We start from the raw sequence: 23,342 nt of genomic DNA, 5'->3' as shown, positions 1-23,342 counted from the left end.
GCAAGTGTAATGCTCTAAAGAAACAAAAGTAAAACATTTAAGATCCCAACCCCATAAAGATTCACATGTATGCTAATTAAAGAATCTCTTACTTTAATGACTAGGATATGCTCTCGCTAGCAAAACTATACATATCATCCTGCATCCCTTATGCAAGTCATCTCGTGGTGTCAGTGGGACTAGTCTCATGACTACTGATTGCCAGATCGGGTCCTTATACTCAAATATAGAAATAATGTCTACATTTGAAAACTCAAGCCTAAGCTTAAATCATTTCAGTGAACAGTATCTCATCTGGTATCTTTGAGCAAGCTGAGCTTTGTTGCTGTATGTATGGGCCAAAATCTAATTTTAAAGCTGCTTGTGATGTTTCTGTCAACTTCACATACGTACATCCAAGAAGCGGTCTTCAAAATTAAATAAAAATTCTCGATGGTTTATGCACTAACAGACTACAATACTGTGCATGTTTTGTACAGCTTGAGGAATGGCGGGAGGAAGGGGAAGGGAGTCAAATTGACATTCAGATAAAGGGGGGAAAAGTGTGATCTATCAGTAAGGTTAATATTCGGTCGTGGGCATTTTTAGTAAAAGCGAGGGACAAGTTGTGGGCAATAAAGAAAAGTTCATGAAAACCTGCAACCCATCCATCCCTTTTACTAAAAATATCTGGGGGGGGTGAAGGAACTGGGGAAAGAAAGGGTATGTCTACACTAGCCACCCGAGTTCGAACTAGGGTGGCTAATGTAGCCATTCGAACTTGCAAATGAAGCCCGGGATTAAAATATCCCGGGCTTTATTTGCATGTTCCCGGGCGCCGCCATTTTTAAATGCCCGGTAGTTTGGACTCCCTGCCCGCGGCTACACGCGGCACGGGCTAGGTAGTTCGAACTAAAGCCCCTAATTCGGACTACCGTTACTCCGTTATGAGTAGTAACGGTAGTCCGAATTAGGGGCTTTAGTTCGAACTACATAGCCCGTGCCACATGTAGCAGCGGGCAGGGAGTCCGAACTACCGGGCATTTAAAAATGGCGGTGCCCGGGAACATGCAAATAAAGCCCAGGATATTTAAATCCTGGGCTTCATTTGCAAGTTCGAATGACTACATTAGCCACCCTAGTTCGAACTCGGGTGGCTAGTGTCGACATACCCAAAGAAAGCTTGTAACTACCCAGCCCTGTGGTCACTCCTGCAGCAGGGGTTAACTGTCAATACACAAGCTGAAGGGGGAGATGACCCAACCCCAGCTGCTGCTTCAGCCCTGCCCCAGAAGTAGTCCCAGAAAGTCACAGATTTCATTACTTCAGTGACAAAATTGAATCCTTAACTATCAAGGTTCTGTCTGTAGTAGAAACAATTCAATTAGCAATATTAAGAGGTGAAAAAAGAAGACATACCTCTTCAATAGTGGCCTCAATTTCATCATCTACAATCCTAGAAAGATATAAGGATTGATGTTAAAACAAATTAATACAAAATAAACTAGCCTGCTTAAACAGAAGTTGTACTTAAACACTGTTAACTCCTGTAGTATCACTTTAAAAATACTAAAAAAAAATCCATTTAAATATTAACTGAAAGTCAGTAATAGAGTGATTTTTGTGGATTATTCCCACAGAAACTAACTTTCAAGCACACCAATGCCATTAACATTACTCCTTTTAAATTCATTTCCCTCTAAAAGCACGTTACTTTTACAAACCATGCAACGTGATATTACAGATTCAGAGAAGGTTCATTTGTAAGGCCAGAACAAAACAGTATGATCATCTTAGTCTGACCTCTGATATAGGATCTTTTGAAAAAGGGTTTTATTTTCAAAAGATCCCAGTCTAAACTGCTGTTGTTTTTTTTTTTTCAAAAAATCCCTGTTTCAAAAAAAAGCGGTGGCCGCCATTATGCAAATAAAGCACAGGAAATTCAAATCCCGGCTTCATTTGCAATATCGATGTGCCTAATTTACATCCCTTTTTTGAAAAAGGGATGTAGTCGAGACACACCTTAGGTTGGAAATTAGGAAAAACTACTTCATTAGGAGAGTGGTTGAAGCACTGGAATAGGTTACTTAGGGAGATGGTGGAATCTCCATCCTTAGAGGTTTTTAGACTAGGCTTGATAAAGCACTGAGTAGAATGATTTAGTTGGGGTTGGTCCTTCTTTGAGCAGAGAGCTGGGCTAGCTAGCCTCCTGAGGTCTCTTCCAACCCTGATCTTCTATGATTCTAAAACTGAACTGCAACTTGATGGCTGAAAATAAAATAATGTGGGAGACCACCTAGTTTTCACAGGTGCCCATGTAACATACATGCCTACAGTAAGTGGCCTTTTGTATCGTATAAAGCACTTGTATTAGAGATGACAGGCTTCCTAGCATTTCTAATCCCGAGCCATCTCTTTTTCAAAACTGTCACAGTATGAGGTTCTTCTCTTCTCTTTATAATCATGATTATTTCTATTCCATGTACTTGCCAAAGGGTGCAGGCTTGAATCAATAATGCTTAAAATTTAACATTTTTAATCAAGGAAAACATTTAGCTGGGCTAGTTCCCTGAGCCTTTTCTCAGTAAGATTTCAAAGATGCGAGCTCATCTCTCATGAGTAATTGTGTCTGTCTGTGGGCACTAATCCTGCAATTGGGCTGGAGAAGCAATGGGAAATGTACATCTCATTGTAAGATTTAACATTTTCATTCATCGGAGTCCAGCTCGCTATTATCTGCTGCTTTCTTTAACACTGAAGACTCAATTGGTTACTGCCCAATGATCACTGCCAATGCTGCCCAGGGCAATATGAAATCTGCTCATCACCTTCTGTTGCATTTAATTAGCCCTCTCCTCACTGGTGCACAGAAGCAATGAAGAATTTGATGATGGATTGGACTCATTCCCATGCTAAAGAGGGAACTGGAATTCAGGTGACGCGCCCTCCTCCCAGACTCTCCTCCTGAATGACCAAGTACACAGTGAGAGTGAAGGCCCGATTTATTCTTGCATTAGCCAGGCATGGTCAGTTTCAATAAGACATGGTTGGTTTGATTCTGGGGGAGTTTAAAGATGCTGAACTGACAGCCCTGGAAACTGAAGTCCCAACAAGAGAGGGGAATTTGGTGCAAAGTTCACCTCAGCATCACTCTGCATCTGTCCCAATACCTTTTTTCCTCACTTATCTCCCTCATCATCTCACTAGCTCCGTGCTTCTCTGCACTCTTCCTTTCTGTGTCTTTCCACTGAGCTAATTCTCCTCCTAGCTAACCTATCTTCACAAACTGTGGAACTAACATAACACTGGCCACAATCATAATGATCCCTCTACTTGTATGTTGCATCCCTTTCTCCTACACATGGTCTGTCCTAGCTATTTGGGGGCAAAGCTATCTACCACTTTGTATTGTTTTTATAGCACCTAGTGCAGCAGGGCTGATGTTGGTAAGACCTTGGACACTGTTATAATAAATGTAATTAATGACAAGAAACTCTTCCATGCTTCCTGGCAAACAGTCCTAAATCTCACCAGAAAAGACCACCACTAGGGATTGGAGAGTAATTCAGGTGCCACATGCTTTTGATCACTGGACTCTTAGACAGGGCTCTCAACAAGGATGTCAATCCCGGGGGGGGGGGGGGGGGGAGAGGGGACTCTGTTAACCTGGATACCTGTCCACAGGGAAATGGAATGACTCCACAAACATGGGCCATGGAGGAGTTGTTGCATAACAGCAATTTTTGATCACTCTAAATTTAAACCAGTGAGCTAAGGGGATCCCATTAGCAATTTGCAGGGTCATCCAGTCCCTCAGAGACATCAGCTTCATCAGTGTAATATTTCTGGATTATCATAAGGAGAAGAGAGAGGGTGCATTGGCTACGTACTGTGAATCTGCATTCTTTTCAGAGAAGACACGGAGGCAGAAATCCCCATCCTTGTTGGGTTCAAAAGTGGATGGCACAATGACATAGTCTCCAGGAGGGAGTTTGAATCGGTTTAGTACCTCTCGGAGATTGATGAAAGTGTTTGATTTTTCTTTGGCTCTGTTCGTCAGGAAGAAGTTTTTGCTCAGATGAACGTTTGTCTGTCCAGAAAACTTATTCAAACAAATAAAGAGTTATTTCAGTTCAGAGAGAAGCTGAAGACAGAACAGTAACATGTTACCCTTCTTGACTTGGATAAAGAGTAGTACTACAGAATTAGGAGAGAGAATAAATGATGGCATAATATATAGATATTACTGGCACGAGTTTGCAATAGTCACCTTACACATGAGTTCGAGGGCTGGTTCACGTCATACAGGTCATCCCAAATGAGGGTCAATAAGTTCTAGATGTCAAGTTCTAGATACGTTACACAGTTTGGGGGGAATTTGGCAAAACATTTTAAAAATATTTAGGATTCTAAGCATAGGTGCTAGGTGCTTTTCTTCACATCCCCTGCCACCTGGAAGGCCTGAGATGTCTAAAGGTATGTCTCTCTGGTAACATGGTGTGTGTAGGATAATATTTTCCATAACACAAGTCATAGTGTCACTGGCTTAGGACAATACAGCATAATCTTAGGAACCTTTTGATCATCTGGAAACTATCCTTTTGCAATTCCCTCAAATATAGTCATAGTATACAAAAGCCCAGGTTTGTATTAATTCAACACAATTGACAAAGAGAGAAATCAAAAGGAACAATAAGGAATTGTTATTTAGAATATTCATTTTGTACCATATCTGAACCCTGTACAAAACAGAATTTTGTTGGGTCTGTGCTGCAATGAATCCTAACAATGTGCAGAGCAGCAATACAACAAAAACAACAGCTTTGGGCCTCAAATATCTACGTATACTCTTAGCAAGATCAGCATTGCCTGTCCAGTGGTCTCTCTTCATCCATGCTATTAAATCCTGTCTATGAACATTAACCATTGAGAATGGAGGAAAGAGAAAATGCATATTACATACCTGTGAGGGGAGCTGTAGAAAAAGCAGAAAGGGGCACAAGTTAGTTATCTGTTCATTGAAAGAAAACTAGCAGCTCTGTTAGATGATAATTATTACTATTATCCAAGATCATGACTTTTTCCTGCTGATATTTCACTCTGCACCTCCGTGAGATACATCTAGTGAAACACATTGTATTAGGTATGATTATACTCAATATTGCTAGCTGAGGTATTAAACCAGAGCACCCAAACGTATTCAACTAATGGCGATGGGGTAACTTCTCAGGACCCTGAAGGCTACACCTAATCTGTACAAAATGGAGCCATTAGCAGTCAGCTTCTTCTTCGAAATGGCAATATGTCCTTTGGAGACTACAGATCCCACCATGCAATGTTCTGTCATGATATGAGTGGAAGATCTCTTACATCGTGTACTGTAATCTGTGCCAGTTGACACATTCAGTCAAAGATGAGCAATTGTGGGCTCCATTGTAGATATCCACAGGACACATTCAGTTTGCACATCAAATCTGGGTCATTCCATTCCCTTGTTCACCATCCTACTGAAAGGAATCGGGAATACTGCTGGTTTTCTGGCTCACTTGGCTTGCCAAGCAACTTCCAAGGATTTAACAATTCCAAACAGTGGGATGTTTCAAGCAGCACCCAGGTCAGTGTTTTCCCACACTCCCACCCCGAAAAATATCCAGAGAAGAACCAGGCTTGTTCATTGACTGGCATAACAATAATGAGTATAATCTTGCACTTGTCTACTAACTTGCTTCAGAGAATCTGAATTTGTTTTATGCCTCACAACGTCCGGGTGGAGCATATGTTGACACACCCATATTCCAGCCTTGGAAATTGAGGCAGAAAGCTGTTAAGAAATTTGCCCAAGCTCATACAGCATGTCTGTGGCACAACCAGGACTAGAATTTGGGGAATTAAGCCATGGAGGATACTACTCTTCAAGGAAATACTAGAGAGCAGCTGTGTGTTTATTAGGAAAGAGAGATGGAGATGCCAGACCCTTTGTGTAGTTCTTTATCCTAGATAGCCTTACACATGCTTTTACTGGCTCTGCTCATGGGCCGATCTCTTTCACACAGGCTCTGATACCTCCCTAATGGCCTGTGCCCTGCCAGAATCAATCCCATTTGGTTGCCACTCACCATGATTTGATCAATTAAAAAAGGCTAAGATGAGTGGAACCCAGAATGGATTTCTGACTTTTCAATGTTTAACCCTTTCCCTGACCCTGTACACCAGAGTTCCACAGCTGGCACTCAGAGTGGATGTACCAGATACTGAATGGGCATTGCTGCATATGACTTTGTGTCTCATTCCTGATGCATGAGGCAGCAAGGAAGCAGCCAAGCCATTCATCAATGACCCCGTCCCAAACTTTTTTTTTTTAAGTTATGTGGACTTTTTCTATTTTCTTCCTGTCAAGGAATTTGCATGTGTGTGCGCATTGCTCTACTTGCCTCATAGATTCCAAAGCCAATGGTGTGCATATCCTCCCCCATCTTCCTCTGCCTCCTCCGGTGCTTCTGCATCAGGCCAACCAAGAAGGTGCAGCCCTTCTCAGGATCATCCAGATCCCCATCTTCTTCTTCCAGCTTAATCAAATACTGTGGATTCATCCAGAAAGTATCTGAGAGAGAGAGTTTGGGACACAAACCACTCAGAGTCTGCTCTGAAACCAGCCCCTGCTGACATTTTTTAGCACCCACTCTAGCTTGGACATGTCCTTAAAGAGACAGATGTAATGTTTCAAACCGGGGTGCATAAAGAACAGCAACAGTGTCCAGATTTCTGCCCCCTGATTTTCAGAGACAATGAGCACCTGCTCATAAAGTCAATGGGAGTTGTGGGGACATCCCTGAAAATCAGGTTCTAGGTGTCTCAAGATGAGCATCCAATTGTCTTCATCAGCGAATACCTGAAAACACTGGCTTCAGGGACTTGCCCAAGGTCACCAAAGAAGTTAATGTAAGAAGCAGGATTAGTCTCCCTCAAGTTCCCAGGGGCCAGTCTCATGCTTAGACCACTAGTTCAAAGCTCTCTGTCTAGACATGGCCCCGGAGAAAGAGGAATCTGGTTGGAGTTTGGCAGGGGCTGCTTGAGACTTTTAAACAAGTAGTGGAGTAAGGCAAGGACTATTTAGATGTTCTTTTTTAATTGTCAGGGAAAAAATACATTGGCATTTAACGGAAGGTACACTGAAGAACCCACTGCCTTGACAGATGATTTTATAACGCTCCACATGCCCTAAGTAAATCCAGGTCAGAATAAGTCCATGCAGAAGTAGCACATGGGAGGTCTTACTTGGGTAATTCCGGCAACCCCCAGCAGTGGAGCCACGTCTCCAATTCCCGTCTAGCTTGGTCAGGCTCCACTTCTTGTATTTTTCATTTGCCAGTGTGTCCGGAGTCAGGTTGCAGATCTCAAGGCGGGAATAATGTCTCAGGAAATCACTGAATGACATCCTGTGAAGGGCAATGCCACATATGAATCCTGCTTAGAATATGAGACTTTTCCAAATCCTTCCCCTAATAACTCTAGCTATCACCTGACTCTTCAATTGTTGGCCAGGACGATGAGGTGCTTTATCCAGCCATTGTGGACACCTTGGGTATTATGCCATTAAACCCACTCTTCCATTGAGTATAGTGCCACCTCACCGATCCACCCCATTTCTGACGATCGGGATCATGGCCCCCATGTCCAATGGGACAGGCTACATATTTGCTCAGGTTTGCAGATCCCCGGGCTCATTTATCCGAGTCACTGTTTATCCGAGTTGCTGGCCCTGGGTACTTCATGTTAAAAAAATGAAGGAAAATAATCCTCCCTTCTGTTAAAAACCCCAGAACTTCTCACCAAAATTCTCCATCTTCATGTCTCCTGGTCAATCGCTCTCTCACCTCGGGAGCAACACTATTCCAGTTTGAACAGCTAGGATAGAAATATGGGACTTTGATTAATTGTCAAAGGGCATGTCAAAGTCCATCGCTAATGCAGTGACTTTGATGGGGGTCACTTATCTTTATGTAGCTCCATGTGATTGTGATATGGAGCTCAGTATAACTCCCAAACTTGGCGGAGCATAGTAGCAATTTAGATCATGCACTGGTAAAACACACAACTTTCATGAGTGCCTAGTGTTTTGGGGTGTGTCACTATTTGGGGGCCCCAGTTTGTGATGATTAAAAGTGCCCCGAATTCCAGAAAATGGGAGGACTAGCCTGTCCCCTGCCAATCAGGCTCCAGCATGGTGTCTTGGATTGGACATTCAAAAATGGAGGCACCCAAACTCGTTAGATACTTTTGAAAATTTAGACATTGTGCCTTTAAGAAAAGACGGCTTAAATGAATTGTCAATCAGTGGGATAACTCCTTTAGGAAAATGAGACACTGGGACAGATGTTCACCAGCCATTGTAGAGAGCATCTCTATGTTTTCAGGGTAATGGTCAATGTTAAGTTCTTTGTAAAGAATTGTATAATTCTGCTCTCTTGGAATTCACACCTCCAGATCAGCTGCTAGAAGTGGGCCTCATCCTCCTTGATTGGATCCACCTCGTCATCTCCAGCCTGATCCTGGCCTGCATATTTATACCTGCCTCTGGAAATTTCCACTCCATGCATCTGATGAAGTGGGTCTTTGCCCACGAAAGCTTATGCTCCTACACTTCAGTTAGTCTATAAGGTGCCACAGGACTCCTCGCCGCTTTTGCAGATTCAGACTAACATGGCTACTCCTCTGATACTTTACAAAGAGGGTTTCTCTTGAAAATATGGCATCTTCTCTGTAGAAGTACATACTGGGATCCAAGTCTTTAGAGAGTCATGCAAGGTAGAAGAGCTTAGGACAGAAAATGCAGAGTTTAGGGTGCAATTCCTAGTGTGAATTTAGCTATGCCACCAGATGAACATGCTCTTACAATGTATCAATCCCCTAGACCTGGGCTACTCAACATGCAGCCCACGGGCTACATGTGGCTCGCAGCCCTTTTGTTTGTGGCCCGCAGTGCAGTTTGGGTTTACGCAGGGGTCAACACACAGCCTGCGAGTGGGATCCTTTGAACATGGCTTCCACTGGGAACACACTCCACAACAGTGAGGTGTCTCCCAGGTGAGGTGAGCATTGAAAGATGCAAGCGGATGGGCTGGCTGGAACAGGCGGGTACAGGAGTGCCGGGGCATTGTGGAAAGTGCTTTGTATATTCATGCCCGTCAGTGTGAAAGAAGCTAGTTGCATATATTTGCATGTATATGCAACCACACTTAAGTTGTGGCCCCCAGGGCTTCCTAAATTGAGTAGTCCTGCCCTAGACCTTTAACTCACTTATCATTCCATTTTCCAGTCCACTCCACTTCCCCCCAGGGATTTCGGATTCGGATCAGCTTTTGCATGCTTCCTCGGCAATTCACCTGAAGAGATTAGAAGGGCAGAAGGGGCTGACTTACAGGAAGAAAACACAATGGTTGAAATACTTGCACCCCATTCCTTAGCTATGTAATTTTGCACCTGGTTATTTACTCAGAGAGGAATAACACCTCATTGGCTTTGGATAAACTCGGATACCTAACACATACAGACAGAAGATTCAGAGTGCATGCAAATCAAATATTTGAACGCCGGGGGGCAACCAAAATCATTCTTGTGCAGTAAGAATGACACATCTAATAGGATTTAATAATAAAGAGCAGAGCTGCAGAAGGAATGTGATATTATTCACTGAACCGCAGAAATCCTTACAGTGTGGTTTTATTCTAAAAAGCACCTGGATACAAATGGTACATTCCAACCCAACTAATCTAGACCCCCTGTCTATTCAGAGTTACACACAGGACACTGGGGTGACAGCTCCTTGTCTTGTAAAAACTGCTACAAGTTCTTTCCTTACTACAAACACTCTGGACCTCGGTGGTGCCAAGGCCAACACTGCAGTTCCTCCTAGTGCCCTGCTGAGGCTTAGGTTTCCTAGTGACTGACTGACTGACTGACTGACACACACACAGGTTAGAACCCCTCAGAACTTTAAAATCCCAACCAGAAATCAAGGTTATTTTGAGGAGGCAACAGATTCCTCGGAGGCAGGGAACTGCAGGATGGCTGTGAGCTTGAAGCCCAGAAAATGGACATGCTTCCTCTTGAGGACAGGTACACTATGGTGTATGCAGTAGCTGAAACAGCACAGAGAAGTCTGTGGTGCCTACTGGTGTGACTGAGGCCTGAGAAAGTTAATGGGGCTGCTCTGAAATGAAACAGCCACTAGGAAGAGCCTGCAGAGATTTCCAAAGGCTAAAGCCTGGCCCAGTTAATATCTGAGGGTATGTCTATACTACAAAGTTAATTCGAACTAACAGCCGTTAGTTCGAATTAACTTTCATAAGCGCTACACAGGCAAACCGCTAGTTCGAACTTAATTCGAACTAGGTAAACCTCATTCTACGAGGACTAATGCCTAGTTCAAATTAAGTAGTTCGAATTAAGGGCTGTGTAACCACTTAATTCGAACTAGTGGGAGGTTAGCCCTCCCCAGCTTGCCCTGGTGGCCACACTGGGCACAACCAGGGAAACTTGTCTGCCCCCCTCCCGGCCCCGGAGCCCTTAAAGGGGCACGGTCTGGCTACGGTGCCCGTGCCAGGTGCAAGCCTGCCAGCACCCAGCCAGCAGACCCTGCACCTGACATGGCACGAGCCAGCCACCCGCTGCCACCCAGCCCTCTGCCTCTTCCCAGGACCAGGCTGGCAGCTCCCAGGAGCCTGCCCGGGGCCGCAAGAGGCAGGCGCCCACCTGGTCTAGTGCGGAGATCGTGGACCTTACCCAGGTTTGGGGGGGAGGCATCCAACGTCCACGACTTCCGCACTAGGCACAGGAAAACGGCCGTCTAGGGCAGGATAGCTGCCAGCCTGGCCACCAAAGGCCACATGCAAACCCAGGAGCAGGTTTGCATGAAAATCAAGGTGGTCCAGTGAGACCCCCGACCCTGAACTTAGAACATAAGAACATAAGAATGGCCGTACTTGGTCAGACCAAAGGTCCATTTAGCCCATTAGCCTGTCTGCCGACAGCAGCCCACACTAGGTACCCTGGAGGGGATGGACCGAAGACAATGACCAAGCCATTTGTCTCATGCCATCCATCTCCAGCCTTCCACAAACAGAGGCCAGGGACACCATTCCTACTCCCTGGCTAATAGCACTCCATGGACCCAGCCTCCATGACTTTATCTAACTTCTCTTTAAACTCTGTTATAGTTCTAGCCATCACAGCCTCCTGCGGCAAGGAGTTCCACAGGTTGACTAATTGCTTTGTGAAGAAGAACTGTTATTAGTTTGAAGCCTGCTACCCATTCATTTCATTTGGTGTCCTCTAGTCCTTCTATTATGGGAACTAATGAAGAACTTTTCTTTATGCACCCTGTCCGCACCACTCATGATTTTATAGACCTCTATCATATCCCCCCTCAGTCTCCTCTTTTCTAAGCTGAAAAGTCCCAGTCTCTTTAGCCTCTCTTCATATGGGACCTGTTCCAAACCAATGATCATTTTAGTTGCCCTTTTCTGAACCCTTTCCAAGGCCAAAATATCTTTTCTGGGGTGAGGAGATCAAATCTGTACACAGTACTGAAGATAGGGCGTACCATAGTTTGATACTTCCCCTCCTCCTTGTTCCCTGGCTTCCCCCTTCCAGCTCCCTCCTCCCAGGTTTCCCCCTCCCCTCTCTCACTCTCTCTCTTCTCCTCTCCCACCTCCTTTTCCCAGTCTCCCCCAGTTTTGTTAAATAAAGAGAGTTTCTATTTTTGACCACACGTGTCCTTTATTTTGTACATCAGGAAGGGGGGCTAGGGAGTGGTAAGTGGAAGGATGTGAGGGAGGAATGGGGTACGAGCCCCCAATGAGGAGGGCTGGGGTGGCTCTGTGGGCTCCTCGGGGTGGAAACTCTCCTGCAGCCCCCCGATTGACGCCCCCCCCGGATGGCAGCCTGCGGCAAGTGCAGCCGGGCTGATGGCCGAGTGCTGTGATGTGCCGAGTGAGGGCACTCAGGGCACTCCAAGCCAGGTCTGCTTTGCTGTCCCTCATCGAGGTAGACAAGCAAGCGGGGAACCCTGAGAACTTCTGTCCAGGGTGGGGGTCGGGTCCCTTTAAGCACAGCCCTCGGCTAGCCTGAGTCAGCAGCTCCATGCTGGAAGTCCTAACCTGGTGCCCTGCCGGCACTGCTTCTGGCCAGCCTTAATCTTGGTTCAGGGTCCACTCAATGTGGACATGCTAGTTCAAATTAGCAAAATGCTAATTCGAACTAGTTTTTAGGTCTAGATGCACTAGTTCAAATTAGCTTAGTTCGAATTAACTAATTTGAATTAAGTTAGTTCGAATTAGTGCTGTAGTGTAAACATACCCTGAGTCAGGAACAGATGAATTCCCCCAACTCCCATCACTGGGAAGGAGAGAGCCAACAGTTGAAGGCTAGCTGCAATCCCGCATGCTGCCAGTCCCCTTTTGCTTCATCAGCCTGGATGGAGCATGCCAGGGTGTGAGAACACTTTCATTTGAGGGGCAGGAACATTTCAGGAGTAATTAATAGGGGCCTGCTCTCCACTGAAAATCAATGGAAAGACCCCCTATGTTTCCATAATCTGTCTGCTTCTCCTATATCCTCTCCCATCTTTCCTTTACTGAGCTTGGCAATTCACCTTCTATTACACAGATAAACATCTTTCACACAGTGAGATCATCAGTCCCTCCCAGTGGGCAGCTATTCCTGGAGAGGAGTACGTTCCCCTGTGTATGCATTCCTCTCTCTCTCCTATGGCAATCCTGCTGCTCTCTGAACTGCCTCATTACTCAGAGCACAGTAATAATCACTCACAGTACAGTGTGCTGGGCTGGGATTGCCCATTGGGAGCTCTGAGCATTGCCAGTTTGTCAGACCCCGAGATTATAAAGTGGCAATAGCACAATCTAGGATGATACCATTTTCAAAACATACATTTCCAAAGGCAGAGTCCCAGTGAATCTAAAGCACAGGCATACTGCATGAGGTAAAGGTCTCCTGTGTTACTAGGGGAAAGTGCCGTCTCCCCACAAGCCTGTTGACACTTCATTGGAAAGTGCCTGTCTTCCCCCAAGCTGTTTGTATTCAGTACCACTGAGGTTCTATGTGAGGCTCTGTGTATTGTGTGAATGATGCCCACAGAGCAACAGATCAATGCAGAATGGCTAATAGCTTCAAAAGCAGAGAGGGCTTAACAACTTAACTCCCTGTGCTCAGTTTTATGCACTGAACATTGGTTTTTTCCTTAATAAAAAGGAGCATTCAATTAGTAATAAGCAATGTTAATAAAAGTTTTGCATCCTGTAAATATCTGTGAGGTAATTTTAACCACAAGAGGGCAGTGGAGTCAACAGTTTTCAGACCATAGCCTCTCCCTGCAAAGGTAGAGATGGTCAGAAAATAGGAGGGAAAGGATGGAAAATGTTTCTCTACAAAGCCAAAACTTTTTGTTTTCAGCTGAAAAGTTTTTAATTTTTTTCCAGTGAAAAGGTGAAAGTTGCTATAGAGAGCAGACAGGTTTGTGAAAATTGTCACACATTGAAACCCAATTGTCTGTTAAAACCCAGTTTTGACAGAAAACATTCAACTGCCCCAAAAAGTTAAAAAACAACAACCAACAACCGTGAACTGTGACTGTGACACAAGCAAGCAGGACACCCAGCAAATACAAGCGGTGGATGATGTGAGGTTACCTCTTCAGCTCCTGTAACGGAGTATGCGTGGCCTTTGACCAGCTTCTGGGAAGTGACTGCCTCCGTCTCAGCGGCACTTGTGATCTGGAAACACAAAGCAATTCAGTGGTGCTTAGCTGCCTGCAGATCTGAGGACACAAGTTACAGCTTTCATAAGACTCCTTTGGAGTAATAGTGAAGCTGCTGACCAGAGCTTAGAATGTTTGTGCCCCAGGGTGCTCTAGTGAATGCAATCTAAACTCAGCTTTGTATCATGCACTGGACATCTAACAGACATTCTCCTTGAGATCTGAGAGGCTTCTGTTTTTGTAGCAGGACAGAAGTTTACTTCCAGATGTGCCCAAGGAGTTTCCATGGCCACAGGCATGCAGAGGGACAAACATAAAAGGCTTGAATAGCCACTGACTTGCTTCAGTGTCACAGTTCATTGTACACACCATAAATATTACAGACACACACTGCAGTGCAATTTGGTGTAAGTAATGCAGGTTTTGAAAAGTAGCACTTGGACCCCTGCTCATTGAGATGGCAGAACTGGAAGAACCAAGGTAGTGCAATTTGCCACACAATAATCATCCTCCCTCAAAAGCTGTTTATATTTGCACACAACCTGTGTGGTCTTAAAAGGAAGTAGGTGCAAATCTCCCATTTTTATTTTTAAGGTAGATTATCTAGCATGTGCTACAGGTTCCATGAAACCTGGATTCTGGGTTCTCATCCATGCACTCTCACCAATTTGCTGTGTGATCTTGGGCATATTGTTTGGCATCAGTTTTCTCCTCTGTAACATATAGCTAATACTTCCCTACCTTGCAGGGATTTCTGATGTTGAACCAATTAAAATATTTATTAAATATTCTCTAGTACCTTTCAGTAAAGGAACTCAGTACAGGCAGTCCCCGAGTTACGTGGATCCGACTTATGTCGGATCCACAGTTACGAACGGGGTCCTCCCTCTCCCTGGTCTCTAGCAGACCAGGGAGAGGAAGCAAAGCGGCGGAACACGCGGGCAGCGGACAGCCCAGACGCGTCTGGGCTGTCAGCTGGCTGCGTGCTCCGCGGCTTTACTCTGCTCTGCTCTCCGTCCCCCTGGTCTGCAGACCAGGGGGAAGGGGAGCAGAGCAGAGCAGAGCAAAGCCGCGGAACACGCGGCCAGCTGACAGCCCAGGCACGTCTGGGCTGCCAGCTGGCTGCGTGCTCCGCGGCTTTGCTCTGCTCTGCTCTCCGTCCCCCTGGTCTGCAGACCAGGGGGACGGGGAGCAAAGCAGAGCAAAGCCACGGAGCCCGAGGGCAGCAGGATAGCCACGGCGCGTCTGGGCTGTCCCACTGCCCCTGTGCTCCGCTGCTTTGCTCCGGACGCCTGTGGTACAGCAGCTGGGGCGCTGCCGGTTGGTCCCGTAGCGCCGCTCTGGGCGCCACTGGACCAACCCAGCAGCACCCCAGCTGCTCTGCCCCAGGTGTCCCCAAGTCAGCCGCTGCTGAAACTGACCAGTGGCTGACTACAAGAAGCCCCTGCCCCGGGCTTCCTGGAATCAGCTGCTGATCAGTTTCAGCAGCAGCTGACTTGGGGATGCCTGGGGTTCTTAAGTTGAATCTGTATGTAAGTCAGAACTGGCCTCCAGATTCAGCCGCTGTTCAAACTGATCAGTTTCATCAGCGGCTGAATCTGGAGGCCAGTTCCGACTTACATACAGATTCAGCTTAAGAACAAACCTACAGTCCCTATCTTGTACGTAACCCGGGGACTGCCTGTATATTTATTTTTTCTCTTCAAGACCAGACTAACACGGCTACATCTCTATTACTATTCCCATGTAGGACATTAGAAAACCTGGATCATTCTAGTGTAGAAATCCAGATGTCGGATGCTTATTAAACTGCATGCTAGAAAAACAAGCCCGAGAAAATGCAGGGAAATCCTGAGTAAGGAAGTTCTCCATGATTAGCAAACTACTTTTCCCATTATAAAGTTACCCTCTTCTCTTATAGTCTTTGATTTAACTGAAATTTGGAGGAAATATTTGGGTTTATATTGTGAATGGAGGTTTTAAAACTATTTACCCTCTCACTTAAAAAAAAAATCCATGATCCCTAGGACAGTTGACTGTCACCAAATCAACAATACTTAGTAGGCATACAGTGCTTTATATGTTCTAAATCTTAATCAATCTGTGGTACTAAAGATACATTTTTGGCTTAAAGCTCCTTTCTTTAGGTCTTTTCATTTTCCTGGTCTATTTCCTTCATTCTTTGCTTTGTATTACTTAGGAATTTGAGTTTTAGACAGCACTGAGGCTCTTTCTTCTGTTTATATGCAGATAAAATACAAACCATGGTGACTGAGATTTTGAAGTGGGCATATTTTATTAAATCTGTCTGAAATCATGCCAATGTATCTAGCTTCTTTGTTTCAGCCTGGATTTCATGTAACACTTGGGAACAATTTCTGCAGCAATAATTATGCTGGGCAATATGCTGGGATCCTTGACTAAGTATTCAGAAATTTCTTCTTTCCCAAAATCCAGGGCTTGGAATACCTTCTTGCCAAATCCGAGGGATTTATTTAACCTGTTCAGGACTCTGATGCACATTGGAAAGCACAGATGTGGTACACAATGCATTAAATCTAATTCCCATGGAATCTGGGAATATCAGAAGAGTTCATAATTTATCCTTCTAACTCCAGAAGAAAAGATCTCTGGCTCTTCTAGGACACTAAACTACTGATCAATAATAGTGAATTTTTGCCTATTCTGTAACCTAACCCCTAAATGGTTATGTTGCCCCTTATACTTCTATGCCAAATCCTCTAGTTATGAAATAGAGGACAGCTGGCCTTCCCAAACTAGCAGCACGAGTAGAACATTCCTAGGACTGTATAGTAACCAAGCATAGCAATATACAGATTACTACCAATCTACTGCTGAGAAGGATCTTGACAGTTTGGCAGAGAGCTGGACTTACATCAATAGAGCATCCAAGAAGGGAGCCTTTTAGAAGAGCTTTCTGGATGATTTTGAATAGGTCAGCTGGTGCCTTTTGCAGCTCATACCATTCTGCAATTCCACCGGTGAAATCCTCAAAGCCTTCAGTGGTGCTTCCACCAGACAGTGCCTCGTATGAGCCATTCACCCTGCACAAAGGGGCATTAGGGCATTTACTTCTCTTTTCTTTGAGGCAGCTCCCCACCTGGTATAAACTGTCATAGTTAAGCTGAAGTCAATGGAGTTCTACTGATTTCAATGTAGCTATTACAATTTACACCAGCTGAAGATTTGTCTTGTCTGTCTCCATCTTTCCTACCTCTTCCTGGCAAGAAAGCCCAACATAAGAATCTACATGCTGTATGTCATGCATATGGGTTGATACGCCCAAACATGCTATGACAAATACTCAAGACTGTATGAAACTAAACACATGCTCCCTCTACTCCCAGGTTTGATACAGAAACTAAACCTCAGAGTCTATTAAAAACTGTGACCCTGACTCTTAGCTGGTATAAGTAAGCCGAGTTCCACTGAAGTTGAAGATCTGGCCCTGCAAATTCAAAGTAAGATTCCCATTAGTAGAGGCAAGAATTCTTTCCTGAGACTGGAACATCAAAGTTGGGTGTTTTCACCATGAATCAGAGATTTATACACAGTGGACTACCATGTGTTACCCAGAGGTCTGCAGGGGTAACAAGGCAGTGCAACTGGTATTCAGTTGCGACCTGCTTGTGATATGGATAATGTGGCTTTCATAACTTGGAAAATTGTGACCCTGATTCTTAGCTGGTATAAGTAAGCTGAGTTCCACTGCAGTTGAAGATCTGGCCCTGCAAATTCAAAGTAAGGTTCCCATTAGTAGAGGCAAGAGACAAGGTAGAAAGAAAAGGTTTGGTCTCAGAAGAAGCCACAAACATTAGCATTTTCAATAGCCTGTAGTATCTGTCACAAACATACCATACACAATCAGTTGACACCATCTGAGATAGGCATTCCAGAATTTTTAGAAGACTAATTACATTGACACCATCTCCATATAATTTCTGCTATAAGACAGATTCTCCACCAGGCATGAGGTGGTCAAAAGGGGAAGCAGAAAGGATGAAGTCTCTTTCACTTTAAAAACTGGCTAATTACTTACTTGGCATAGGCCTTCTCCAGCAGGGCACTCCAAAACTCGCTCCCTTCTGCTGAGTGAACGAAGAGCAGCTCTCCATTTTTGGTAGGGAGCTTGTCATCAACCACAACATCCACCCACTCCCCATATTGCCAGAACTGAAGGAGTGAGAGTAAAAAGGACTTGGTTAGGTTATTGAGGATTGCTATGGGCACAGATTACACAGCTATGCCCTGGACAGAACCTTGAGAGAGAATACTTTTGATAGTGCATGTCTTCTCTCACATTCTCTTCTATTTGCCTTGGTTTTGTCTCCCTGTTCTCTGCCTGGCTACTCATTAAACATTTTTCTTAAGCATTTATTTTATTTTAACAATCTTGCATTTTTTGTGTGCTTTAAACATGTAAAGTATGTATTGTAACATGGCTGACTATATTGCACAAGCACGTGATGTAACAGTAGCTGCCAGTGGGCTTTAGGATTATTTTATTAGCTCTTCTTGTTTAGTTTGGAGTAGATATGGATAAACTAGTTTGGGTACAGATTCTTCATTCAAGCCTCAACCTGAAGCTCAAAAAGACCTGGATAATTTACATAGCTGGGCTCTTTTGGAAAAAGAAGAGTCCATGCCAAAATAGTGCACAAAAAACTGTTTTCCTGCTATTTCTGCATCCATTGATAAGAGAAGGCTCAGGAAAGTTTGTTCTATCAGATTAGCAGCTCAGATGGCAACCTGAAGGGCTCGTATTTCCAGTTTTGTACCAGTGAGATTCCATTAGAATTACTCCTGACTTACGTCAGTGTAAGAGAGAGCAGAATAAGGCCCAAAGAACATAGAAAGTTTGGGGTTTGGTAACTGATAAGTATAAGCTTTCAGATGGCTTGTGAAAAACTGATTTACTTTGATCTTCTGAAGTTTGTTTGCTACAAGTTTGTGGCTCTGCCATAGAGACCAGGTGATACCTTGGTTACTAGAGACAGTGTTAACGAAGGTTTTATTACTGCTTCAGTTAGGATAAGCAGTGAAACGGCTGTTGGATGAGTATTTAGAAGCACCTGCTTAAGACCATGGTGATAACTCAGCCAGCATTCCACTCCCATTACAACATCGCTTGGGAAACTTCCCATGAGAGACTTGGTTTGCTAAGGCCTTTACCCTTAGTGTGAGGAAACCTATATTTCTCTGCCGTTCTCTAGCTGGTCAACTAATGCTCACGATCTTGAAGTACCACTTTCTGTTTAACCCCCTCAACCATGCAGATAATGGTTTCCATATCTAGGATCAGTCTGGTTTGGGGAAGGGGTCCCCTGGAAGAATCCTACTTTATTGTGAGGTGCTTCGCTTCTCTCTTCTGGAGTAGAAGGAGAGGGAATTTTGTGGGGACTACACAATGCATCTGAAGAACAAACACTACAGGACTGTAATGAAACCTCCACTCTAGCCTGACATACCACAAATGAGCTTATAGAGACACAATGATCAAAATGTGCTGTTTCAGTTCGTCAGGTAGTGTTAAATTTGTGCTGCTCCATTACCTTCAATGGAACTATACCAATTTATACTAAGTGATTCAGTCCACATTCTTCCTCACATTCTGACAGTATTTGACTCTTTAGTAAAATGCTGAAGCCAAGTACCTGGAAGTGGAAGATTCCTGCATATCTGTCCTGGAAGCTCTGATCTTTGGGAACAACTCTGGCCAGAATCTCTTCATTCAGGGTGAGAGACGCAATGGCTGCCAGCAACCAGCAGTCACCTGTGAACACACCAGAAAAGTATTATCTTTTAGTTCTTGCACCATGAAGGAATTTCTTGTTTCTCTGAGCTTAAGATAAACAAGAAAGATTTTATCTCTGCTTCATTCTATGCACCTACTTTTTTAGGAGCTCAGGGACTCAACATAACTGATCAGATCAGGTGGTCAAGTTCTGCATCTGATGGAAGAGCTCACTTTGCTTCTTAGTGAGTGGGAGGGTTGCTCTAGGGATGATGGTGGTGATGAATAACCAACATGCACAGCCCCCCTCAGCCAGAGCTCTCAATAGTGCACTAGACACATTTTACAAATAATTGCAAACTTTCTGCACCAGTATCGCATGATCCATCTCTGAAATTCAGTTGTCACACTGGCAAATCAGATGCTCTTTAGGGTTCAGCCAAGCACTAACATTCATTACTGGAAACAAGCCTTTTTCAACTATGTGCTCATATGATTCAGATGGGTATTGAACTAATTACAACATGCTTAAACTTTATGAAATGCTTGTAAGTTGTTGCATGTATTAATCTCACTTGCAATAGCTTTATCACATGCTATAAGGTAATATTTAAGTTTTTTCTTTATTACTGTAAAAAAAATTGCCTTGAAATTGTTGGCCTGTCAGCTCTTGCCCATCAGGAAGAACTAAATGGGCCACGGTGAGACATCACAATACAAAGAGTTTGTTAATTGTCCCTTCAAAGTCACGAAGACAGTATGTGCAAAAGGGCTTGTCCCATCAGCTTAAATTCTGGAAGAAGAAATCAAGATAGCAAACAGAGAGAGTTTTAGTCTTGTGCTGTTGGACTCTCACAGGGCTGTAGCTGTGAAAAAGAAACAGATATCCCCAGGGTCAAGCTGGGTTAGCCCTAAGAGACATTCATTGTTCACAAATTACTACAACTCTGTCACCTTTTGGAACCATAGGCTGTTACTCATTTGTGTATATACATTTGCCTGCTTATTCTGTAAATAACCCTCTCATTTCTTTTTCCTAGTTAATAAATCCTTAGTTTACTCTAAGGTTGACTACAAGTGTTGCCTTTGCATGAGATCTGAGGTACCAGTTGCCCTGGGGCAAATGACTGGTCTCTTAGGACTGGAAGCAACCTGAATCTTTTGTGATCTTTGTTGCATAGCGACCAACTAACACTAAGTCCAGCTTGCCTGAGTGAGAAGATAAATTGGAGTGCCCAGGGGAACAGTCTGTGACTCCATGGTAAAACTGTGATAGTTCTTCAGGAGTTCACATTTGTTACTGGGTTTCTGAAGTCTAATGTTAGAACATACAAACAGTTTGGTGTGTGTGCCCTGCTTTCTGACAGTCTACCCCAAGGTTGGCACCCATAGTCGTGAACCACTCCAGACAGCGTGACAACAACCATCACTGGGTCAAAAGACATTACACCAGTGATTATGATGAAAGGTGCTGGATTGCCAGCCCCAGAGTGAAGACCACGATCTGTCCACAGAACAGGTAGCAGAACTGCAAATTTCTGCATATGCTACCTTGCCAATAGGCCTCAGTCCTGACCAGGAGACACATCTTCTAGGGGTGGGAGGGTAATACCCATTGCCTGACCCATTCAATTCTACACCTCTCTGCTGAGATTGCCAGTTGTAGGAGGCCTTTAAACAGCAGCCAGCTGTTCATTACACGTTTGGTGTGGCTAGACCCATCCTTGATAAAACAAACCGTGACGAATGAAAGCGGCTCCAATACATGCATTTAAAAAGAAGATGCAGTGGGGATTGGGATCACTAGTGCTCTATGTCCTTCCGCTGCAAAGATAATGCTAATTAACCTTGCTGAGTAAGCAAGATGATCCCTTGGATCCTCCATGGTTCACTCTTCTTTCAGTAAATTTGATGCATGCCCTATTCAGTAATGAAGAGCCTCCTCCCCTGTGCAAAGCCATCACTTTTGCCTCTAGGCATAACTGACAAACATAACTAAATGCTGCACAGTATTCAAGAAGAGGTAGAAATGGGCAATTTGTGATTCTTTATAATGGGCCATGGATGCCTTCTCTGCTGTTTATGGAAGAAATGCAGAATGCCAGCGTGAGTTCCATTCGTTTGAACATAGTAGGATATTAGTTCTGTATCTTTTGGAATAGTTTGTTGTGAACCCCATTGTGGGGTTCACAACGGCCTTTTGTGTTTGTGTGTATTTACTGAACACCAGTATTAGGGACCCAGCTTGCACCCAGGTTTCTTCTTTTTCATTTGCTTGTTCTGTAAAAGGCAAAATATACAACAAGCTCCACCAAGTAAATGCACTTTATGTATTTTAAAGAAAATAAGCTGTTCTGTGTTTACCTATAAATTAGGGAACAGAACAGCATGGGGAAGAAAAAAATGTGGTGGCCTTAGGCACTGCTGCAGCTCCAGATACGTTCCCCATTTACAGGACCAGTACTTGCTTTGGCAAGCAGAGGACATGTTTCCCTGCTCCCCCTAACCCTAGTTCATGAGTGACCACAGATTTGCTCTTGTGGAGACATACCCTGGGGAGGGACTAACGTGGTCACAAAATCCCCATGTTCAGCATCCTCCTAAATGACATTTATAAACCAAGGTCCTTCGAGCTCCCACTGTCTTATTTGTCACTGTGGAAATTCATGAAAGCCCTCCTGATCCATCCCAAAGTTCCAGCCTCTGAGACTTGCCACTCCGGAGTTAGGAAAGGTCTGAAGGCAGCACTGTTCCATAGTGCGGTATGCCTTTCTGCCCTCGCTGGGACAAAGCCAACATACATGCTGGCTGTATGCCACAGCCTCATTCCAACGTTGTACTTTTCCAGCAGACAGACAAACATGCGTTTGCAGATGGGAAGGAAAGGAGACTGAGTCCATACAAATAGCAAATTATCTATTTGTGTAACTATTCTAGGAAACAGTAAACAAGTTCAGTGGTGAAAGGTCACACTTATGTGCAATGACAGACCCTTTGAACAGCATTTTAATGAGGGGATTTATTTGTGGAGGGAATGATTGAAGGGCCCCTTGAAGCAAGCCCTAGGCTAATGAGCACAGAGGCCCCACTCTGTCTATACAGAAGTGCTGTTGTTCCTCTGTTTTCCTACCAAGGAATCCTCAAAGAAACAAGCACACGCGCTCCACTCGGGCTCAGATGCAGTTGGAAAAGAATTCCCAGAAAATCCTTCCACACTGAGCATCTTGTTTGTACACAAGCTCTTCTTTCTAAATCAGTGGTCTCCAACCTTTTTACACCCAAGGTCACTTTTTAAATGACAGACCAAGCCAAGATCTATCGCCCCGCCCCTTCCTTGAAGCCCTGCCCTCTCTTTTCTCCTCCTCTCCATCATTTGCTATCCCCAATCCTTATACTGCTGCTTTTTTTTCAATCCTTCTGTAGGAAGAGGTTTTTTCAACATTTGGCCTGTCTAGACTGGACCAAATGTCAGAAAAAAAACCTTCTTTTGGAAGCCCCCTTATTCCTCATGGAAAGAGGAATATAGGGGTGACCGAAAGAGCATGTTTGAAAAAAGTGGAAGAACAAACACATCCCTGGATGCAGAAGAGTGTTTCTGGGATATCTCCAGTATCCTGAAAAACTCCTGCAGTCTAGCCATATCCTCACTGGGTTGAGACAGGATGTGTAGGCTCTGGGGTGGGAATGAGGGATTTGGGTGTGGGAAGGGGTGAGAGATGCAAGCTCTGGGAGGAAATCTGGATGCAGGAGGAGGTAGAGAAGGGGACACTGGCTCGGGGAGGGGGCTCCAGGCCCGGCAGTGTTGGGGTACTAGGCAAACCACAGGCTTGTGGA

At 44.4% G+C, this 23,342-nt stretch overlaps 1 protein-coding gene across 1 annotated transcript in view; it reads right to left on the bottom strand.

Annotated features, from left to right (window-relative positions):
* The window catches only part of LOC102458713 (calpain-2 catalytic subunit), a 57,210-nt gene that overhangs the window by 15,107 nt on the left and 18,761 nt on the right, over nucleotides 1-23,342 (bottom strand). The window contains exons 3-13 of the mRNA XM_075925266.2: nucleotides 19,429-19,547; nucleotides 17,814-17,947; nucleotides 16,650-16,818; nucleotides 13,686-13,769; nucleotides 9,277-9,362; nucleotides 7,810-7,884; nucleotides 7,255-7,415; nucleotides 6,411-6,580; nucleotides 4,943-4,954; nucleotides 3,870-4,081; nucleotides 1,399-1,435 (exon numbers count right to left, since the gene is read on the bottom strand). Coding sequence (XP_075781381.1) covers nucleotides 1,399-1,435; nucleotides 3,870-4,081; nucleotides 4,943-4,954; nucleotides 6,411-6,580; nucleotides 7,255-7,415; nucleotides 7,810-7,884; nucleotides 9,277-9,362; nucleotides 13,686-13,769; nucleotides 16,650-16,818; nucleotides 17,814-17,947; nucleotides 19,429-19,547 — 1,259 coding nt within the window. The remainder of the gene's footprint in view (nucleotides 1-1,398; nucleotides 1,436-3,869; nucleotides 4,082-4,942; nucleotides 4,955-6,410; nucleotides 6,581-7,254; nucleotides 7,416-7,809; nucleotides 7,885-9,276; nucleotides 9,363-13,685; nucleotides 13,770-16,649; nucleotides 16,819-17,813; nucleotides 17,948-19,428; nucleotides 19,548-23,342) is intronic.

The sequence above is a fragment of the Pelodiscus sinensis genome, chromosome 3 (genome assembly GCF_052426305.1).
Source record: "Pelodiscus sinensis isolate ZL-2025 chromosome 3, ASM5242630v1, whole genome shotgun sequence".
NCBI lineage: Eukaryota > Metazoa > Chordata > Testudines > Trionychidae > Pelodiscus > Pelodiscus sinensis.
This window is presented reverse-complemented; position numbering and strand designations above follow the sequence as displayed.